Below are 22990 nucleotides of genomic sequence, written 5' to 3'. Positions count from 1 at the left end.
CGGGCGTGTTTGGATCTAACCCCACATCTCTGCCCTCTTGTTGCCCGCATCGAGTCTTACTGTCCATCCCGAAGCGTTTTCCTTCCACCGAAAGTATCACACGCACAGACACAAGTAAGAGGCACGCTTTGCAGGATGAAGAAAGAGAGGATCTGGCTGAAAGGCGACCTTGAACATGGCAGGCAAAGGTGCCACAAGTCTCTCCTTGTCCCCACAGCCTGACATCAGTGCTTGAGCCTGTACTATGGCGAGAAGAGGGAAAGGTTCCCGGCGTTCCCACAGGAAGAGATCTCAGTCTTACCAACTCTAGGCTGGCAAATACCGTTCCCAGTGTGTGGGAGAGACCGTCCCCTGCTCTCACACCTGGAACATCAGCCTTGGCCCAAGGGTCAGTCCTAAGCGAACCCAGCGTGTCCCCTCACTGCCTTTACTGCTCTCTGTGATGCCGAGGTCGACGCCAAAGATTTGCAGTCTCTCTGTGACATGTCTACACGGGGGTTTCTGTCCATCCGTCTGGCTTAAGATCCCTTCAAATATTGGTTCCTCCCTTTCCTTTTCCCTAAATACCTGGAAACCCCGTAAGAAACCTCCTTCTGTCCCCTCCATGTCTCTGAGACCCGTCCTCCATATTCGATCTCTCTGTCCTCCTGTGTGGCTTTCCGGATCACAGCTTCGGACCTACTTTCCACTCCACTAATGCTCCTTTCAGCTGCACTTCATCCACTTTCTCCACCCGGCCACTGGATTTCATCGCCACAATGATCGTATCTTTCGCTACCAGAAGTTCTGTTCTGTACTTCTTTGAATCTTTTTTTTTTCTTTTTGCCTCTTATTTCGTGTTTATACAAGGCATCCGTGCTTACCTTTCTCTGAGCACACTACCACGGTTTCAGATTCTAGATCTGATGGCTGTAGGATTCATGTATTTGGATATCTGTACTGGATACAGGCCCTCTGGAGCTCTACTGGTTTGCAGGCCTCATTCTTTGTCTCCTCATATGTTTTCAGTGATTCATGTGTGTGGCCTGATACTACTTGGCACTTGTCTGTGGAAATTCTGTGAGGGCTGGGTCGCAAACACAGTCCTTCTGTGAGGGCTGGGTCGCAAACACAGTCCTGTACAGGTCATACCCAGCCCTGCACCAGTTTGTTTTGTTTTTTTAAAGATTTTATTTATTTATTTGACAGACAGAGATCACAAGTAGACAGAGAGGCAGGCAGAGAGAGAGAAGGGGAAGCAGTCTCCCCGCTGAGCAGAGAGCCCGACGTGGGACTTGATCCCAGGACTGCAGGATCATGACCTGAGCTGAAGGCAGAGGCTTTAACCCACTGAGCCACCCAGGCGCCCCCCTGCACCAGTTTTAAGCAAACTCCTATCCCAAGACTTTTCAGGCCATACAGGTAGCACTGTTTCGGGCAGACCTGGGTAAATACTGACTTACAATTACAATTTTGCCCGCTAGTCACCCAACACCAGCATGAAAATAGGTGACAATACGTAGGTTTCCTTGTGCCATTTAGGGAGGCAGATTTATATTTGTAACCTATCCTCACATGAGGGTTTAGGTGTCACAGTTTTATATATACTAGTCTTCTATTAGTTCCCCCCACCTGGGGCAGGCCTCTAGATATTTTTTTTTAAGATTTTATTTATTTATTTGACAGACAGAGATCACAAGTAGGCAGAGAGGCAGGCAGAGAGAGAGAGGAGGAAGCAGGCTCCCTGCTGAGCAGAGAGCCCGATGCAGGACTCGATCCCAGGACCCGGGGATGGTGACCTGAGCCAAAAGCAGAGGATTTAACCTACTGAGCCACCCAGGTGCCCCCAGGCCTCTAGATTTTGTCCCCTGTCCCCTTTACTCCAAACAGCCAGCCAAACTGAAACACAAATTCACAGGATTTAGCTAATACTTTCAAGGCAAAAGCTGGCTGGATAGAATGCTCCCTTCTCCTGATTCTATCTCTAGGGGAGTACCTACTTTCTTGCCAGCTCACTGGTGAAGGAAAATGTATGTATACATTTTACCTTTTATCGGTTATTTTAGTTGTTTCCAGTGGCAGAGCTGTTTGTGCACAGAGCCTACTGTATCACCCGGAGGAGCAGTGTCCGCTCACTACAATGCATCGTCTCCGGCAGTAAAGAAAATTCAGCCCTGTGATCTAAGTCAGTTATGAGCTGAATCTTTCAAATTTAGTTAAAATATTTAGCCTCTTATAGTTAAGGAAGTAACTTGTGATCCTTTGCATCTCAAATTAACTATTAGACTAATGTTACACAATTAAGGTACCGAAAACACACACATACACACACACACACAGACAAGACTACTCCTGCTTTCAGTTTTTCTAATTGTTTAGCTTTTTCAACAAAGAATATTCAAATTAGGCTACTGTCCACCGCAAAGCTTATCACAAATGGGGATTATTTTAGGTTAAGAGTGCAAATATACAGTTTATAAAACAACTAGTCATTCTTTCAAATAAACCTGGAGATTATCTCAGCCGACCACTTCTGGGTCATTAACTAATCGGAGCACAGAGAAGTCCCTGACCACTGGACCAAGGAGGACATGTACTTTGTCATTCTCGCTGGAGCTGCCGTACTGATTCATTGATCCTTTTTTTTTTTTTTAATTGTGGTTAAAAAACAAAACCTACCCAGGTAACATAAAATTCACCATTTAATCGTCGTTAAGTGTGCAGTTCAGTAGTGTTACGTATATTCACACTGTTGTACAACACCTCTCCTCCAAAACTTTCTCATCTTATGAAACTGAAACTTCAATCCGCTGAACGAGTCCCCGTTGCCCCTCCCCCCTGGCTGCACGACTTCTCACACCTACACCAGGACCGCAACAGACTCAGTCATGAGAGCTCTCGTCCCCAAATCTGCTAGTTTCTCAGGGTCTAATTTAACTCTTAAAACTGTTTGCACAATTCCTGAGAAAATGAGGTTATTCATTTAGAGTCCAATAATCTAAGTGAATAACTTTTCACTAATATGGTCTTTCCTAAATCAGACACTAGAATCAGAGACCTTTCCGGTGAGAGAGCCGTGACAGCTCATACTCTAACACTCTCCATTTTCAGCTTATAAACCAAATGAGCCCCATGCATACCTTACAGTTATGGCATAACAAAGGAGCTCAAACAAAAGTCTCTTTAAAAAATATGTCATTTCTGGGGGCGCCTGGGTGGCTCAGTGGATTAAAGCCTCTGCCTTAGGCTCGGGTCATGGTCCCAGGGTCCTGGGATCCAGCCCCGCATTGGGCTCTCTGCTCAGCAGGGAGCCTGCTTCCCCCTCCCTCTCTCTCTCTGCCTGCCTCTCTGCCTACTTGTGATCTCTGTCTGTCAAATAAATAAATATAATCTTAAAAAAAAAAAAACTATTAAAAAAAAAGTCATCTCTGGGGTGCCTGGGTGGCGCAGTCAGCTGAGTGCCCTACTCCTGGTTTTAGCTCAGGTCGTGATCTCAGGGTCCTCAGATGGAGCCCCACGTCAGGCCCCCTGCTCGGTGTGGACTCTGCTTGAGAGTCCCCCCTCCCTCTACCCCTCCCATTCATGTGTGCACTCGCTGTCTCTAAAATAAATAAATAAATAAAGCTTTTAAAAAGCATTTCCTTTCTAGCTGCTAAAACATGATCACTTTCTAATGAAAGCCACTAAAAATGGGAAATAAAAATGAATAAATTTAAATTTTGCATCTTAATATTTTCTTTAAAATTAAAATTTATTTATTTATTTATTTATTTATTTATTTATTTATTATTTACTTGTCATTATTTATTATTTCCAAATCCAAAATACACTGCATATAAAATATGTTAATCTGGTTTTCAATACAATATTCTTTCTTTTATCTGAAATAGAGGTTAAAAGTCTTCTTTAAACAACCTTTTGACTGAGGATTAACTACATTAAATTCTATATGGACGATTCTACCAATGCCTCTTCCATATATATCTGCTGACATGATTAGCTGTCCTGACCTTATGTCCTCTCTCATCATTCCAAATTTCACATTTTCATATGAGAAAAGAAAAAGCACTTACTTCTTTATAACATTTATATTTAGGTCCATGTCACCAAACCGGGACAGGAATTCAAGATACGGGATGGCACCAGAGCTGGTGAGGGGGACCTACATTCAAACAAGAAGACAGATGGCCAGTTAGAGGGTTCAGATCCCAGCAGCAGACAGCACGGGAGCTTTCGTGATGGAAGGTAGGATACTGTTAGTGGGATGGGCCTTCTAGGAAACACAACTGCTTCACCCAGGTGTCTGAGCTGACACGCGTCACTAGTAAACCAGCTTCAAGCAGCCTAAATGCCAAAATGCCAGTCTGTGCTCAATTAAAAGTCAACCAGTTGTCTATAAAATTATCTGAAATCTAGTTCAATTAAAAAAAAGTTAATGAGTAGAAATATATTCTTTTTTTAAGATTATTTCTTTATTTATTTGAGAGAAAAGGAGAGAAAACCAATGGAGGGGCAGGGAGAGAGGGAGAAGCAGAACCCTGGAGGAGATGAGCAGGAGCCTGACGTGGGGCCTGATCCCAGGACCCCCGGATCATGACCTGAGCCAAAGGCAGCCACGCTCCACTGACTGAGCCACCCAAGTGCCCCTGAAATATAGTCACATATATTAGAATGTATTTTTCCCCAAGAGGCTGACGCCACAACACAATTTTATCCTCTGAATGTCATATGAACTTTCTGTAGAAAAAAGCCATTTTCAAATTGAAAAATTCTATAAAGGACATTACAGGGTCCACTGGGTCCATACAGACCATAGGTAAAATAAAAGAACTATTGCACTATTTAATTTACTAATGTTGATAACTGTACTGTGATTATGCAAGAGAATAGTTCTTATGCTTAGGGAATATGCAGTTAAGTACATAGAAGTGACTAACCATAATATAAACAATTTCCTCTCAAGTAGTTCAGAAAAAAAATTATGTATACACTGTACATATCTTGTCAACTGTTTGCAATTTCCGCACATACCACACGTAGATAAGAACACAGAAGTAAAATGAGGTTGAATGTTCATAACGAGCAAATCTGGGTTAAGTATATACGGGTATTGTTTGTACCATATGGGTACTAATTATACTATCCTTATTCTTTTAAATTTTCTGGAGGTTTGAAATTACCTCTTTTTTTTTTTTTTTTTTTTTTTTAGATTCCTTTACTTGTTTTAGAGAGAGCATGAGCAGGAGGGGCAGAGGGAGAGAGAAAGAGAATCTCAAGCAGACTCCACCCTGGAGTGGAACCTGTCATGGGGCTTGATCTCATGATTCTGAGATCAGGACCTGAGCCGAAGCCAAGAGTAGGACGCTTAACCAACTGGGCCACCCAGGCTCCCCTGAAATTACTTCTAAATAAAAAGTCAGAATTTTTAAAAAGTGAAAAGAATTATTTCCCCCCAAAAGGGTTATGAAACTAAAGTTAAAATACAGAATCAATACAGATATATTTTATTAAGCTTCATATGCAAATACGCAAAGTACCATTTCCCACACTGCTGAATGGCTCCCATGTCCATACAATCAAGTGCAATGTTCACTTAGCCCTTACAATTCCAGCCTCAATGCAGGGCATGGTTATCTCAGTCTTCCCCAAAGGACAAGCTTCTTTTTACTATTTAAAATACATATAACTGGGAAATGGGACTAGAGAGACAGCGGCTCACAGGGTGGGCTTTCACGAACCGCGTCCTGGAAAGAACATCCATGATTTCCATTTCGGATAGGGTGTTTTGTAGTAGATGTAATTTTGGGTAGGCACCTCCCAGTTTCCCTAGCCTTACAGCAGAAGGGCAAGAACAGGGTACATGTGCTGCTCCGAGACCAGAGGCCCTCATCGTTTTGGTAGTAAGACTTCACAAGGAGGGGAAGAAACGCACATTCTGAGTATTCTGAGTATGACCCCATACTCAGGAGATGGCCACAAGCACTACTGCTGGTATTTTTCCACCCGTTAACTCATCTGGCCCCAAAACCAGATCCTGAGGGTGAGGTCACTGCCACCTTTCATGGAGCAGAGGTGTGACCTCCCTGCGTGCCATTCCCATCAAATGCCTCCAGAGCACACCTCCCTCCCCCTATACTAACCACTCTGCCTCCAAAGAGAGAGAGAGAGAGAGAGAGAGAGAGCCCATCAACTTATTGACCATGTTGTCACATTTCACATCATTACTTATCGTTTAACGAAAATTCTAATGAGGCAGATACATTTTTGCAAAGTCCAGTCTCCAAAGCTAAGCCCCTAAATAACCCAAGAATCTAGTCTAAAAGGAGAGGCTCTGCTAAGAATTCGTGTCTTCAATACTTGTGATTCTGGCAAAGCTGTTTTTAAGAATCATAATCTTTGGGGCACCTGGGTGGCTCAGTGGGTTAAGCCTCTGCCTTCTGCTCGGGTCATGATCTTGGGGTCCTGGGACTGAGCCCTGTGTCGGGCTCTCTGCTCAGCAGGGAGCCTGCTTCCTCTCTCTTTCTGCCTGCCTCTCTGCCTACTTGTAATCTGTCAAATAAATAAATAAAAATCTTAAAAAATATCATAACTGTCCAAAGAGAAATCACTAAAAGCAAATTCTGAGACCGGGGTGGAGGCGGCCAGTGTTTAAATCCGCATCCATCGTGTTGACAAGTGTCTTCAAAGACATCTCTTTCCCCAGCCCAGCACAACCACGGGGACCAGAACAGAACTCTGCTTTTCTTCTCTGGAATCTCTTTGCCAATTCAGCTCCTTTTATAAAATTTTTATTAACATTCAGAGACTGAAGCCACATTTTTTTAAAAATTCACGTTACCATGAATGGAAACTAAGGTACGGGGTGGATTACAAGCGATGCCACATCATTTGCGCCCTGATCAATCATCAAAACACTCTGACATTCAAGCATTTTTGACATGGTTCTTAAAATAAAATTAAAGCTAAAGTGAATTCACTATAATTGGAAAGTTCTTTTCTAATTTAAAGTGTGAAATTCCCATGAAGTGTTTTACCAGTTTTATAGGTTTCCAATTAGGCTTACGTACACTATTGGAAAGGAATTTGTTGGTAAAAGATCTAGAAGTCACACACAGACACTGTGAACTCCAGCTACTGGAAAGAGAAACCCTGCCGTTCATTCCTGTGAACTCAGCCTCCTGAAAATACACCACATTCCAGCCTCCTTGGTTTACTCAGAGGTCACAGGAGCTCCAGGTTCTAGAAAATTCACGCTTATTATTTCAGACTACTAGGACCTGTTTTTTAAAGTCTTTGAGGCTCTACAGTTCTCAGTGACTTCTTTTAAAAACAGATGTAGCTTTTAAAAACGGATACACATTTCACATTTTCTGTACTTTTCCTCTTCCTGCATAGTTGATTAGCTTGGGAAGATTGTCAAAATTTTAAATTAACATTAGATCATGAATATAGGGAGACATTAGCAGGAAAAATATCTTAACTCTCCATTTGGTATAAATAAAGTATCAGTTAAATCAAGCTTATGAGGACACTGATGCAATGTTTGCAAGGACAAATGTTCTTTAAAAGCAAGAGAACATTACCAGTTGCACTCATCATCAGGGACATGCAAATCAAAACCACACTGAGGTATCACCTCACACCTGTCAGAACGGCTAAAATCAACACAAGAAACAACAGGTGTTGGCGAAGATGTGGAGAAAGCGGGAACCTTTGTGCACTGTTGGTGGGAATCCAAACTGGTGCAGCCACTGTGGAAAAACAGTGAGGAGGTTCCCCAAAAAGCTAAAAATAGAACTATCTCATGACCCAGAAATTGCGACTAGGTATTTACCCAAGGGATACAAAAATACTTATTTTAAGGGATAAATGTGCTCTGATGTTTATAGCAGCATTACCTGTCAAATTATGGAAATTAAGTATCCAGGGGTTGACAAATGGATAAAGATGTGGTATGTATACACACACACACACACACACACACACACACGATGTACTAGTACTCAGCCATCAAAAAAAAGAATGAAATCTTGCCCTTTGTACCAACATGGATGGAGCTAGAAAGTATTACTCTAAGTGAAATAAGTCAATCAGAGAAAGACAAACACCATATGATTTCACTCCTATGTGGAATTTAAGGAACAAAACAAAGAAGCAATGGAGGCGGGGTGGGGAGAGACAAACCAAGAAACCAACTCTTAACTCTAAAGAACAAACTGATGGCTACTAGAGGGCAGGTGGGTGGGGGATGGGGATGGGGGAAACAGGTGATGGGGATTAAAGGGAGCACTTGTGATGAGCAGCGGGTGTTGTGTGTCAGTGCTGAATCACTAAATTGCACACCCGGGACTAAAACTACGCTGTATGTTAACCATTTGGAATTTAAATAAAAACTCAGGGAGAATATTACCTACCATAGGACACAACAATTTCCACTCCTAGGTATGTACCTTAGAGAAATGAAAACCCCTGTCCACACAAAAACTTGTACATGAATTTTCATAGCAACATTATTCACAAAAGTCAAAAAGGAGAAACAACCCAGAGGTCCATCAACACCAAAGGTGTTGATAAAAACACCAAAGTTGGTCTAGGCATGTAACGGAATGTGATTCAGCCATGAAAAGGAAGGAAGCACTGATTTATGCTACAACATAGATGAACTTTGAACACACAATGCTAAGTGAGAGAAGCCAGACCCAAAAGACTATGTATTGTAGTATTCCATTATATGAAATGTCAAGAAGAGGCAGATCTATTGTGGCAGAAAGTCTATTCATGGTTATCAGGGACTAGGGGCACAGGAAATGGGGAGTGACTATTAACAAGTGTGGGATTTCTTTTTGGGGGTGATGAAAATGTTCTGGAACTAGAGATGGTTTCCCAACCCAGAATGTATAAAAACCAATAACTTATAAATTTTGAAATGAATTTTATTATGTAAAATTATATCTTAACAAAATTTCTAATAAAAATATAGCTACAGTAAAAAAAGTGACATGTGAAATCATTAATATGTATTATTTGTGAAATTTTTAAAGTGAAGAAATGGGAAACCTTTTTGAAAAAGGAGAAAAGCTCTTCCCCTTTATTTCCTCTTCCCTTCTTTCCTGTCCCCTAACAGATCCTAAAGTCTGACACGACAAAGGAAAACAGAGTCCGCCATGCTGGGGGGAGGCATGGGAGTCCAGAGTGGGATGGACCAAAGTCGGGTGAAGACAGCAACCACATGGCCGGGTAGAGCGCTGGGGACGGAAGATGATCACATACCAGGGAGACAGATCAAATAAGTAAATATATTAAGAATAATAGAAGCCAAGTTTCTCATTGTCTGAATAGATAATTACAAATATGAAAAGCAAGAAAATTGGAAAGAACCTTGAAGTACAGGATTAGAACTGGCAGTACTGGTGTGAACTCACAGTTTTCAATACATGGAGAAGCTGATAGAGAAATGTAGACACAAATGTACATTTATATTGGGGTGGGGACGTATCCCCTGGAACTCTGCCCAATGAGAGAGGCTTGGAGTGCCATCCCAATGGCAATGGGCAGCCCCAGTGCCCAGATTCTGGACTCTGGGGGGTATAGCTCAGTGGTAGAGCATTTGACTGCAGATTCTGGACTCTGAATATCTTTCCATTGAAAGGAACCAGAGCTTTCTGGAGAAATGGCTGGTTTCAGGACCAAAGCAGGGAAAGAACAGATGAGTTTGGAATATCTTATATCAGAAAGCAAGGAAGTGCTCCAAGAATGAGGGGGGCATGTCAAAAGTACACATAAACCAGCTTGAAGGGGCTCCTACTGGCCACATTAGAGACAATTTAAAAATCAAAATACATAATTAACACAACGGAGCATAACCACTTAATCAAATAGGTAATCTTGAGTCCCTGAAAACATAAAAATAACAAATGAATATTAAAAGCCTGGTAAGGAATGGAATATTTACATAGTTGCAAATTTTCTCCACAAGATGCTTATTAATTGCAAAGTGGGTAAACAGTGCCTTACCGGGAGAAAGCTTGACAGATCCCACCTTAATCAAATGGCCAAAGCCAACATGAGCTTTCATGGGACAAACTACGATTGTGTGCAACCCAAAGTGTTGCCATGAGAAGAATACAGCATTTCTGTGATCCTCCCACCCAAGATGCAATCCTGGACCCAATCATCCGATAAACATCAGAAACCATCAGATAAACTCAAGCAAGGGACATGCTACCCTCTGCAATCTTCAGAGTGGTAAGGTCAGGAAAGCTAAGGAAAGGCTGGGAACTGCTCTAGACTGAAGGGCACTTGGAGTTCATGTTCTGACCTGGATCATTACAAGACATGCATGGAACGACTGGCAAAACCAGGTTGGGTCCCAGGGCTGAGATGGTAGCAGTGAGTTCATATTAACATCCATGTTTTAATGGTCAGGCTGTAGTCATGTAGAACGCGATCCTTGTCTGAGGGACACATACACTGAGATATTTGGTGTAATGGAGCCACTTTACTCCCAAATGTTTCAGGGAAAAAATTTGTTCTTCCCAACAAACTTCCAACTTCTCCGTAACTTTGTGGTTGCTTTTTAAAAATGATCAGCAGAAGAAGCTGTGGTAGAGACAGCTCATAACAGACCACTTCTACAGAAAACAACTCTAAATTCTGGTAAATACAAAATAATAATAACTATCTAAAGGCCCTGGAAAGTGAACAAAAACAGAAAGACTTTGGAGAAATTCAAAACACAGAAGAAGAGACGAGTATGGAGGGAGTTTCCTGTTCTTCATGGCTTTGAGCCTGAGAGGAAGCCAGTCACTCACCAGCACAGAGCGGCTAAAATCCCAAAAGAAAACCTATCGTCTCTCTGGCCTGAAGAACTGGTACGCAGAACCCAAAGCAAGCATAGTCCCTAAGGATGTGAGTGAAATCTCCAATCAGAGAGACAGAGAAGGAGACCCACTTTCTGGGTATAAATTCTGTCCAAGTTTCCAGCAGATGCCCAAAGCAGGTGTATACAGGTTAGACTAAAAAAAGACCCACCTAGAGACAAAAGAGCCAATGAGATGCTAGCAACTGCTCACCACAGGTGAGGCAGGGTTTGCAGGTTAATTAGTGCTGAAGCAGAAGCGTCAACAGTCTTCAGAGGAATGTAACAGAATCTAGTCTCCGCAGTACTGAATTCGTAACGTTTAGCCCTGTACCGTCTAACATGCTGCCACAGCCACATGTGGTTGTCAAGCCCTTAAAGTGTGGCTAGGGCAAATAATGAGCTGGATTTTTCTTTGGTTGTTGTTAATTAATTTACATTTTTAAATAAATTCAGCGATTGGAAAAGTTTTAAGTATGTTTGGAATGACTCAGTATGTCAATCTAGCATTTTAATTATACATATTTTATGAAATCTAAATAGACATCAAGTATTTCCACTGTGAGCCAAAGTCGACTATAAAGTATGCATCTGGTTTTGAAGACTTAGTACACAGAAAAGAACACAAGATAACTTATTGTCAATTTTTAATAGTGGTGACACACTGAAATTGGGTAATAGTTTGGCTATATTGCTTAAATAAAAATATTATTCAAATTAATTCTTTTTAATTTTTTTCATGTGGCTACTGGAAAATTTTAAGTTATAAATGTGAGTCACACTACACTTCTTTTCTTTTTAGATTTTAAGTAATCTTGACACCCAACATGGGGCTCAAACTCACAGCCCCGAGATCAAGTGTCACACGCTCTGCTGACTGTGCCAGTACCAGGTGCCCCTCGTGTTATATTTCCATTAGACAGCACTGGTCTGGGATATAATCCAAATATACTCGAATATGAGGAACCAGAAAAATGTGACTCTTGCCTGTTAAGAGGAAAAATAAAAAATCAACGCAACCCAACCCTGAGACAACCCAGATATTAGAATTATCATTCAAGGACTTTAAAGCAGCTATTTTAACAGTTCTTAATGAGTTAAAAAGAAATATGCTCAAAATTGAAGAAAAAACAGGAAATGTGAGCAGATGAATGGAAATTATAAAATAGAACCAAATGGGAATTCTAGAACTGAAAAACACTACATCTAATATTAAATATTCACTGAATGAGCTTAATGGCAGAACAGAGACGCAAAGAAGGAATCAATGAAATTGAAGACAGATCAATAGATATTATCCAATCTGAAAAACAGAAAGAAAAGATTGAAAAAATGAACAGAGCCTCAGGGGCCTAAGGACAATATCAAAATGTCTCAGGGAGGATGAAATAAAATAAATATATAAAAATAATGGCTACAAATCTCAAATTCAGTAAAAAAGCAAATTAAAGGAAGAGAAATCCTTGAACCAGCACCATGGTATGCTCAAGAAAAAACAACAAAGAGGTCTACAAATATTTCTTTCTTAAATCAGTGAAAGGAAGGAGTGCGCCAGTCTCTGAGGTTGACCGGAATTCAGGAATACCTGAAATTCCCTGGGCTGTTCGTTTTCCTGACACGTAATGGCTGTGTTATAAAAGTAAGGACCCTGGGTTGGGTTGAGGCAGTCACCAAATTCTAGAAGGAAACAGACTTTTAAATACTATGAAATGCCAGACGGATTAAGAAGCAATGAATGAGTAAAAATATGCTGATTTCTGTGTCTGAGTGCATGCGTGTGTGTGATGTGTGTGTGTGTGTACAAGTGTGTGCCCCCTACAGCTTCTAGGACAGAGGCCAAACTCTTTGAGATCGGCCTTTTCAAGACTGGCCCCTCTAACCACCTGACACATATCCCCTCGCTTTAGGTACAAACTACCCAGTTCCCTGAACAAACACGCCGCGCTGATGCAGGCATTCAAGTGTCACTTGCACTATTCAATGCCTTCAATGCCCTTCCATTCTTCCTTCATCCGGCTAATACTCACCCCTCGGTCAAAACTCAACTAAATACATCCCTTCGTCCCCCAAAGCCTTCCTGGACCACCACCCCATTTTTAGATAGCTCCCCATCGGCTAACGCCCCGCTTACCAACACTTCCAAACATGTCTCACTGGACCAGGACGCCCTCAGGGTCAGGCCCACGTCCGTATACTCTGCATTGGGTCCAGCATACAGTAGGTGCTCAATAACCACTGGCTACAAATGCCAAAATACTAAGTTCCAAAATAGAAGCCGACCAACTACTTTTATATGGAAGCCTTAAAAACGAAAGCAAGCAGCCATACCAGTACTCCACACAAAACAGGACCCACACTTATGCTGATCATCCCACATCTTCCAGAATTTCACTGAATTGTGAAAAATAAATAAAACTTTATCTGCTCACTTGGAACTGCCGAGGGGGAAAGCCAGAACGGATTTCACACTCCAGTAACTAACTCCAACTTGTCCATAGCTGGTTTTTTTTTTTAGTGGGAGGAAGAGCAGGGGTGGGGCAGAGAGAGAGACAATCTCAAGAAGGCTCCCTGCTGAGCATGCCCCCCCCCGGGGGGGCTCTATCCCAGGATCCTGAGATCATGACCTGAGCTGAAATCAAGAGTCAGATGCTTAACTGACTGAGCCCCCCAGGCGCCTCCATAGCTGGGTTATTATTCTAAGTCGCTGTGCATACTGTACCTGAGCCAGGACATCCTGAAACTGCTCTCTCGTGAGAGGCATCAGGAAGGTTGTGATAATTCTTCTCAGTTCATTCTTTGACACCGTCATGTTGTGACTGGTGTCGAGCAGCTCAAAGGCTTTTTTCAACTCATCTCCTTTATCGGTGATTTTTTGAAACAAAATCCGTTTAACATCTAAGAAGGACAGTATTGGATTTGCAATAGCTGTGGCTATGAGAGAGATAGAGATGTTTGTTAGACGTGCTTAAGGCAAAGATCCCAAAAATCACTTCGCTGCGGACTAGAATCCAACAAACTTCCAAAACACTCTTCTACGGTACTTCGCTTGACGCGTCTAAGCATTGCATGACTTGCGATGGCAAGTCTGCAGTCATTTTTTACCTCTGAAATCTGGTCCATGTAAAATGAGAGTAATGATGGTAAAAAGGAAAAATAGAGCAAAGATAATCCTCCCTACACAGGACATGTGTCATGACGAGCAAGGAACATGGATTTTAGAATAAAATTCAGTTATGAACAATATCATTTCAAATAAATCTTTAAAATACCATATTCACTTTCCATCCCCTTGCCAATTTCTGAGGGGAAGACATGTAATTCTTAATCTAGATCATTTCCCTTTCTAAGACAAGGAAGAGATGAGAATGGCTAGCCCCTGACAGATAACGGGAGAATGTTAAAAGGCACCAAATAAGCTTCCAGAAGTTCTGCACCTCCTGGGAGGAAAAGCAGCTGAGTGGGGCCACGGTGCTGTAGGTCCCGGGGTCCCCATGTCACCAGAGGAAAGCTGATACACCTCGGCCTCCCTCCCCTCTGTCTAAGACAAAAGAGCCATAGAAACAAGGAAACACAGTAACTACAAATCAACTCACGGTAAGGACCAGTTTCATAGGCAGGGATATGTGATTACTCCCTTTTGATATTTTATAACCTACCAGAGAAAGAGGAGGCTAAAAATACAGGTAGTTTGGTAAATCTCTTCTATTTATGAGATTGCAAAGGCTTGGCGACCACAGTTTATTTAGTAGCTCTGTCTTACGTAGTAAATTCTGGATGTGTATTAAATGTCTTCAACAGTTTCATCTTTTATAAACTCATTCACAAGCAGGAGCTAGGGAAGGATGATTGCAATTACTTCCTTTCAAATGAGAATTTCTTACCGAGGTATTGGACCTTTCAGGCATAAGCTGTCACCAGTGTTTGTCTTCCCTGATGCTCACTGAGCTCCCCCAGGTGCCGGGGATGCCTTTCGCTCACAAGGCCCACTGCATCCCCGGGGAGGGGCGTATATGACCACAACACACTAGAGAAAAGACAGTGGCTGGTCTGGGGTGACAGACTGAAGGTCTCAGGAAAAGCTGCCTGGAAGGAAGAAGTGCTACTTCAACTAGAACTTGGGTATTCCCGAGAATAAGAGGGGTTGGAAGTGGGCGTGCTGGGGAAGACAGTCCGTCGAGGCAAAGCGGGGAAGGGAGATGCAGAGGAGGCATCAGCTTTGGCGATGAGACGGCAAAAGTCAGCAGGAGCCATATCCCTGGTGCTCCTGTCTAGCTTTGCACTCTGGCCATGGGACATCAAGGTAGGACTTCTATCAAGAGAATGACATCACCTAATTTTCATTCTTTTTTTTTTTTTAAGATTTTATTTATGCATTTGACAGGGAAAGAGCTCACAAGTAGGCAGGGAGGCAGGCAGAGAAAGAGGAAGGGAAGCAGGCTCCCCGTGGAGCAGAGAGCCCGACGCGGGGCTCAATCCCAGGACCCCGGGATCATGACCCGAGCCAAAGGCAGAAGCTTTAACCCACTGAGCCACCCAGGCGCCCCCGAATCTTCACTCTTAAACTGCACTCTGATATCACATGTAGGAGGGACAGAAAGGGAAGGGCAGTGACGGTAAGGCGACGTGAACTGCAGCCCGCTCAAGTGTGTCTTAATGGATGTCTACACTACTGTGGTGGGCATGGAGGGTAACGTAGGGGTGAATAAAACAGAAGTTGAAATAGACCAGGTAGAGTCCAGAGAACCTCCATTCCTCACATGCAGGGTGAGGTAGTGGAAGAAGATAAACCTGCTGTATGTGGTGTGAGCGGCTGGGTGGGTGGTGACACCCTTTGCTTAGAAAGGGAAGGCTGCAGGCCACAGCAGATGGCATTTTCCAAGATGACTGCCACAAGATCCCAAACACGGACTTTTCCTACAATGCCAGCCTAACACTCCTCCCATCTAAACGTGGGGCAATATTCCTTCCCCTTGAATCTGGATGGGCCTGTAGCTAGGGCAGAATGATCCTATGTGATTTCCAAGATGAGGTCACAAAAGGTGCCACAGCTTGTGCCTCATCCTTAAGAGATACTTAAGAGATCTTAAGATCTTAAGAGATCTCCATGCCTTGAGGAAGTCAAGAAGTCATGCAGAGAGGCCACAGGTAAGTGTCTGGCCAACACCCTAGATGAAGTTCCAGCCCCACAGAGGGCGCCAGCCTTCTGATGACTCCAGCCCCACGGGTCGTTACCTGCCGCCTTCGCACCTCCCCCATGGAACCACCTAGAACACATACAACCTGTCCCTGTGACCTGCTCACACTGCAGATCTGGGAGCAAAGCACACGATTCCAAGCCTCTGTGTGTGGAGGAGTTCAGATACAGCAATTAATAGCAGGAACGAGAAAGAAACAAGTTTGTGGGAAAGTTAATGAATTCAGGCTGTGATCTCTAAGTAGGGCTGTCCATTTGGAAGGTGAATGTATACATCTGGAGATCAGAAATGGGGGGCGCTGGAGGGGTAGGTGTGGAAACCAGCCACGTGGAAGCCATGGGGGACACATGCCACACTGGAAAAGAAGGGAGCCCCATGAAACACTGACTTTTAAGAACGCAGAATTCATTCATTCAAAAAATATTTACTGAGCTTCCATCTTATTTCAGCCACTGCTCTAGGTGCTGAAGGTCTAGAGTGAACCAGACAGGTGAGATCCGCCGTTACAAAGCTTAGAATCTGCAGGGCAGAGGATAGACAAGAGGCAGATGACAAATAAATGAAGAAAGGTAGAGGTAGCTATTATAGGACAGTAAGAAAGAACGGGGTAGAGAGAGGCGGGAGCTGTTTTAGGTGAAGTCAGGGAAGTCCTCTCGAGGTGCTTGATGAGCTGAACCAAAATGATAAAATGAGCCAGCCAGACGGGAAGCTGGAGGGGACACAGCAACAGGTAAAGGGTCCCTGAGCTGGAATGAGCTTGATGTACCCAGAACAGCAAAATGCCAGGGTGGACAGAGCACATGTGTGTCGCGTGAGATGGAGGGCAGAAACTGCTGAGATCGGGACAGGTGACGCTTCCACGCTTGCACACGGACCGGGGTTGTTTCCACGTGCAACAGAAGGCTCTGGAGAGTTGAAGCACGGCAGTGATCGCCTCTAACATATACTGTGTTCACAAATCACTCGAGCTGCTAAATAGAGAGTAGATTCTAGAGGCGCAAGAAATGAGAACAGAGGCCCAGAGAGGAGGCAATTCCAAGGGTCCAAGAAGACTTGACTGTGGCCTAAATCAGGGGGTAGCCCTGGGTGCGAGGTGTTGGGGAGCAGACAGATTAGGCGGTCTAGACCCAGAGCAGACGAGGTTTTGCTGACTGGCTGGCTCAGCGGAGCGAGGCAGGAGGAAACCAAGGCTAACTGGGGGCTGGGCGGAAACACTACGTAGATGATGGTGCCATTTACTGAGACGGAGACCAGGAATCAAGGGATCGGGTTGGCGGGCCCATGTCCGATATGTCCAGCAGATGGCGCATCCAAGCAGGGCGGTCTGCTAGGCCACTGGAGATCTAACCTCGAGCTCAGGAGGCAAGTCCGAACGGGGCTCTCATTTTGGTTACCCATGGTTCGTAGGGATGTGGAAGCAGCAGCTCACGGGGGAGAGGGCCGATGCGGGGGAGAGGACTAAGCACACAGCTCGGGGAGAGGAGAGTCTGACATCCCCCACAAGACTCCCAGGGGTCCTGCCATGCTCCCCTCTCCATTTCTGACTGTCGCTGGGCTCTCAGAAGCTGCTGATCCATAGGGAGGAGCCGCCTGATTCCACATGGGCTGGGGAACAAGATTTCTCCCTCTGCTGACCCAGCCCAGAGCTGCTCCTCCTGCTCCCAGGGTTGTGGGTGAGGAGCTGGGCGCTCCTGTCAAGTCCACCCGGAAATCTGTTTTCAGACTCCTCAGGTGTACTTTTAGTTGCCTTCCAAGAAGCCCCATCTTTGCAATCACTAACTCTACTTTAAATGTATCAGAAATATTGTTTGACACTCGGTGACATTTGAGGGAAAAACTTGTTCTTTCACGTGCCTAATGCACCTTCCCAGATTTTTTAAAATGAAAGCAGTAACCGAACTTGCATAACCCGCTGGTGGGAGTAGAAACTGATAAAATCTTCCTGGAGGGCAATTTAACAAAATTGTCTACATCCGTTTAGAATATACAAAGTCACAACAGACTGTCACTCTCATCCTCAGGATGAGAACAAGTCGGATGAGCTAAACTATATAGTTTTCAAACCCACGGAGAGAACTGAGGGGCGCAAAGAACCTAAATTCCAGAGAGGACAAGGCGTTCCTCGGAGAGGAAGGACCCAGGACGCTTTTATCCTCGCGGAGTCAGAGGAAGTAAAGCACATCCATTCCGGACTGGGGGGAGGGAAAAAGAACATGCTGCTTGGTGACCACAGGTGAACAGGTGTGATGGGTTCGCAGGCCGGGGCCTCAATCACAGAGCGAGTCGGTGGCCGCCCTCTCGGGCCTTCCGGTGGGGGTCCAAGGGGCATACCAGAGCTGGGGGTGAGGCACAGAGATGCGTGATGTGGCCCCAGGAGGGCAGGCCCATACGGGAGTGTAAGCTGTTCACCAAAGGCTAAGGATGGGCGGAGGGGAGGATGGAGCCGAGGCCCTCTAAGGACCCCGGGCGTTCCCGGAGCGCATCTCAGCGGCCCACTGCAGCCTCGGGGTAGGGCAGCAGGGCAAAGACAGGCCTCTGGAGGACAAAGAGAACCCCCCAGAAATCCTCCAAAACCAGCAGGGGGGCTGTAAAGAAGTAGAAAGTCCTGAAATCTCAGCCGGGCTCAGATGTCAAGACCTGCTGAAGAGAAGTCTTGGAAACCAGGGGCAACCGCAACCACGTCTGGACACAGCTCGGTCCGAAACAAGCCTGCGCCCGGCCAGCTCACAGGAAGCCAGAGAGAAGAGGCGCTCCCTTTCCTGGCCTGACCAGTCACTTCTCTTTCCACTGGGCTTCACACTAATATCTGCTGTTCAGTCTTTTTTAAAATTATAAGACAAATGAAATGAGAAAAGGTGACCTAATCAACAGCAGAAAACAGAAGATCGGGAGAGAGAACAGATGGAGAAATGATCAGGTATTTAAGGCAGGAACGGTAAACACATTCAAGAGATTACAGGAAAACTTGACAACACGCAGCGTGTAGGGGGGATTTCAGCAGAGAAAAGCAAACTGTTTTTGAAAGCCCACGGCAAGGCTAGAAATTAAAAATACAGTATCAGAAGTGAAAAGCTCGTCTGATCTGCTTAACGACAGACTGTACGTGATAGGAGAAAAGCCTGGTGAATAGAAAGTCGGGTCAACCAAAATTCTCCATGTTTGAACATAAAGCAAAAAACATTTTAGGGGCGCCTGGGTGGCTCAGTGGGTTAAGCCTCTGCCTTCGGTTCAGGTCATGATCTCAGGGTCCTGGGATCAAGCCCCGCATTGGGCTCTCTGCTCAGCAGGGAGCCTGCTTCCCTTCCTCTCTCTCTCTGCCTGCCTCTCTGCCTACTTGTGATCTCTCTGTCTCTGTCAAATAAATAAAATTTAAAAAAAAATTTTTAAAGGAAACAGGGGGTCTCATATCTGTGGTTCACCCTGTGAGCCATGCTTACTTAATACGTGAGTTACACAAATACGTCACCTCCACGTACACGTGCGTGTATGAGAGAGAGACCCGCCGAACGCTTCCCACTGACCACCTCTGGGGGGACAAGTGGTGCTGGGAGACTTTTAATTTAAACAAGAAAAAATAATTCAGTATTGAGAATTACCATCAATAAGGATGGAAGGCAAATGACAAAGGGAAAAACAGATGCCAACGGCACGAGAAGGCAGATGACGGATGAGTATCTTCCCTAAGGAGTGAGCACCTATGAAGCCCTGGAAAGACCCACTGCAGGTGAATGGGCAAAGGATATCAGTGAGGCTGTTCACAAAAGACAGACGGGAAGTTGACACACCAGAGGACCGTGGCTACCCTGAATGTCAAAGAAAGGCACATGGAATCACAACAGAATGTTGTCTTTGCATATCAAATGGACAAGATGTAACTGAGAATATTCTTAAAAACAAACATGTTCCAATGTTCCCCTGGGGATGCCCAGGCACGAACTTCTGACAGGCAGTGTGGGGGAGCTCCTCAAGAGCCTCAGTGGCAACAGCTCTGACCCAGCAATCCTGCTTCACCCCGGACTTCTCTTTAGGTACAAAAGGGAAACTGAGATGTGTCCGAAGTCCAGTGTACACACAGACCTGCGGAATGGTGTTGGAAGCTGCTAGCCGGCCCCCACTGTCCATTCCCCCCTCCTCTTGTAGAACCAGAGACCCTGAAATCTGGGGAGACAGTCCGGCATCCCAAGGTCTGTATTTCCAGGCTCCCCAGTAGATGGCTGTGACCACGTGATTCAAGCCTTGCCCGGTGAGGAAGCACGGTGTCCAGTACAGACTTGACTGCAATGCCTGCCCCCATCACAGGGCGGAATTCAGTGTATCCTTGCCTGTGTCCCCTTCGAGGCCTCCTGGCACCACAGGGCATACGCCTACCGTGTTCGCTTCGTGTGATAAACACACAACTAAAGTTCTTTATCCCACCTCTAGACTGTGAGCGCCTCCAGGGCAGGTCCTCTACTGGACCCATTTCTTTATCCTCAGTACCTGTGACAGTTCTTGTCACATATTGGGGCTCAGAAGATGTTCAGGAAAGGAGGAAGTGGGGGATGAAATGACATACACTTCACGGAAATAATTATCTTAAATTTTAGCGCTTTAAAATGGAGATATGCAAATGAGTTTAAAACTTACATCCACACCAAAACCTGTACGAAAATGCTTACTGAGGTTTCATTCGTGGTTGCCAAAACGTGAGAGCAACCAAAAACTCTCTATCAGAAGAGATAAGCGACCTGTGGTACATCCATATACGAGAATATCACTCAGAGATTAAAAAGTAGACAATCACACCATGAGAAGACAGGCAGGAGCCTTAACTGCACACCGCTAAGGGAAAGAAGCCCATCTGAAAAGGCTACATACTGCATGACTCTAGCTCTAGGACCTTCTGGAAGGGCAAACTATGGAGACAGTAAAAAGACAAGTGGTTGCCCAGACTAGGGGCAGGGAGGGATGGATAGGTGGAACACAGGGGATTTTTAGGGCAGTGAAATGATTCTGTGTGATACTGTAATGCTGGAAATGTGTCCGTAAATGTTTATCAGAACGCAGAGAAAGTGCAACACCAAGAACAGACTCTACCATGGACGGCAGACTTGTGTTGATGACAATGGACAGATACTGGCTCATCTGCGGTGAGAACGGCACGTCACCAATAATGCAAGATGTTGACAATGAGGGACACGGGGGGTGGGGAGTGAGGAGTATACAGGAACTCTCTGTTCCTTGGCTCCATCTCTCTGTAACCCTAAAACTGCTCAAAAAAAAAATGTCTACTAATTTAGAAAAACTAAGTAAGGAGATCTAGCAGACAGCACAGTACTATGTCCACGGGTTTTGGAATCACGCTGTCTGGGCTCAAATCCTGACCCTGTCTCTTCAAAACTATGTAATTTTTGGGCAAGTTGTTTGATCACCCTCTGTCTCAGTTTCCCCATCAAGAACATAGGGACAATACCAGAATCTACTTTGTAGCTCTATCGCCTATGGTTAAATAAGAGGCGAAGCTTTTGTACAGAGGCTACTGTTGGTGGATTTTCTTCATGATACTCACCCGAAGAGAAAGGTCTAAGCATATTTTGGAAACCGTTCCTTGAATACACTCTACATGGTGAAGAGTGAGGTCTTAAATTCATGAACTTCCGTGTGTAAGGATACGAAATATGCCAATCTGTTACATTTGCCATTTTGTGCATTAAATCCCTGTGACATAAAAGAGAACAGATTACATTATCTTCAAGCACACATTAGGAAAGTGGCCGACCTCCTATCTATTCCCTTTCTGAAAGGACAGCCAGAGGCTCTCAATGTTCTTCTTGCCAATGTTCCAAAAACTCTTCCAAAAATAAACACAAAATCGTGATTTTATACCTGTTTTTAGCAGATCCAATAGTTTTCAAAGATGGGAAAATAAGGAAGTTCTCAGATAGGAAAATTCATCAGCATTTTGACTACCACTGACTCGTTTCTTCAGTGGGCAGTGAGGGTGGAAGGTTTGGATTCTCCATGCTCTCACTGCATATCCAGCACTGTCAGAGGCAGAGCAGCAGACAACAGCACCAAAAATGGCGCAGTAAGAACCTCTGGAAATCCTCTCCTCCGTGAAAGTTGTAAGAAAACAGGCAAAAATGGTCAGAACCAACTTTCTCAGAACTCTGGAAATTAACCAAAGGTTTGCAATAATCTAGGGATCCCTTAGTCAAGAAATATGGCAGAACCTGAGTACACACATCAAGTTCTGTGACATTTCAACTCCCCTGTCCCCCCGACCTGGCCCCTAAATCATGAGTGGCCTTGAAACCAAAAGCCTGCAATTCCAGTAAAAACCTAGCAGCCTGCCCATTACTGGAAAGGGCAGAATAGGGCTGGAGCTCCTTCAAGCCCCATTACCAGAAACTGTCGAAAGGCATTTGTTGGAAAAAAAAAAAAATCAGACAGGACTATTGTCTAAACTTCTAGCTGCTGGGGCACCTGGGTGGCTCAGTCAGTTGAGCCTCTGCCTTCAGCTCAGGTCATGGTCCCAGGGTCCTGGGATTGAGCCCCACATCAGGCTCCCTGCTCAGAGGGAAGCCTGCTTCTCCCTATTCCACTCTCCCTGCTTGGGTTCCCTCCCTCGCTGTGTCTCTCACTATCAAATAAATGAATCTTAAAACAAAACAGAACAAAACAAAACAAAACCTTCTAGCTGCCTGAGACACAAGATAATAGATGGAGCAAATAACAGACTAACCAAAAACCTTAAAGGGCAGTCTGGGGAATGAGATGTCCACAGGGGCTCTGAGAAGCTCCCACATATTCTTTAGAATCTAGAAAGCCACTAACATGCGGAGGGCAGTGAGAGTGCTCAGGAAGAACTGAGCAGCCCTATAGTCTCACCTATGGTTGACCTTGAGGCTCTGCACAAGCAGGAAGTGAAGCCAAAGAAAGAGTTGTAAACTCCCTGGCAGAGGACTGAAGAAAGTGC

At 44.5% G+C, this 22990-nt stretch overlaps 1 protein-coding gene across 7 annotated transcripts in view; it reads right to left on the bottom strand.

The window, feature by feature from the left end:
* EFCAB6 (EF-hand calcium binding domain 6) overlaps positions 1-22990 on the bottom strand; it is a 220497-nt gene that overhangs the window by 180791 nt on the left and 16716 nt on the right. For 2 of the 7 annotated variants that reach the window (XM_032346007.1, XM_032346008.1), the window contains exons 4-6: positions 21581-21729; positions 13557-13768; positions 4053-4141 (exon numbers count right to left, since the gene is read on the bottom strand). The exons of 1 other annotated variant lie outside the window; for it this stretch is intronic. In XM_032346007.1, coding sequence (XP_032201898.1) covers positions 4053-4141; positions 13557-13768; positions 21581-21729 — 450 coding nt within the window. Of the gene's footprint in view, positions 1-4052; positions 4142-13556; positions 13769-21580; positions 21730-22990 lie in introns of those variants that run through there. 4 more of the 7 variants (XM_032346010.1, XM_032346014.1, XM_032346012.1 and 1 more) reach the window with 4 other exon arrangements.

The sequence above is a fragment of the Mustela erminea genome, chromosome 6 (assembly GCF_009829155.1).
Source record: "Mustela erminea isolate mMusErm1 chromosome 6, mMusErm1.Pri, whole genome shotgun sequence".
NCBI classification, from domain to species: Eukaryota; Metazoa; Chordata; class Mammalia; order Carnivora; family Mustelidae; genus Mustela; species Mustela erminea.
This window is presented reverse-complemented; position numbering and strand designations above follow the sequence as displayed.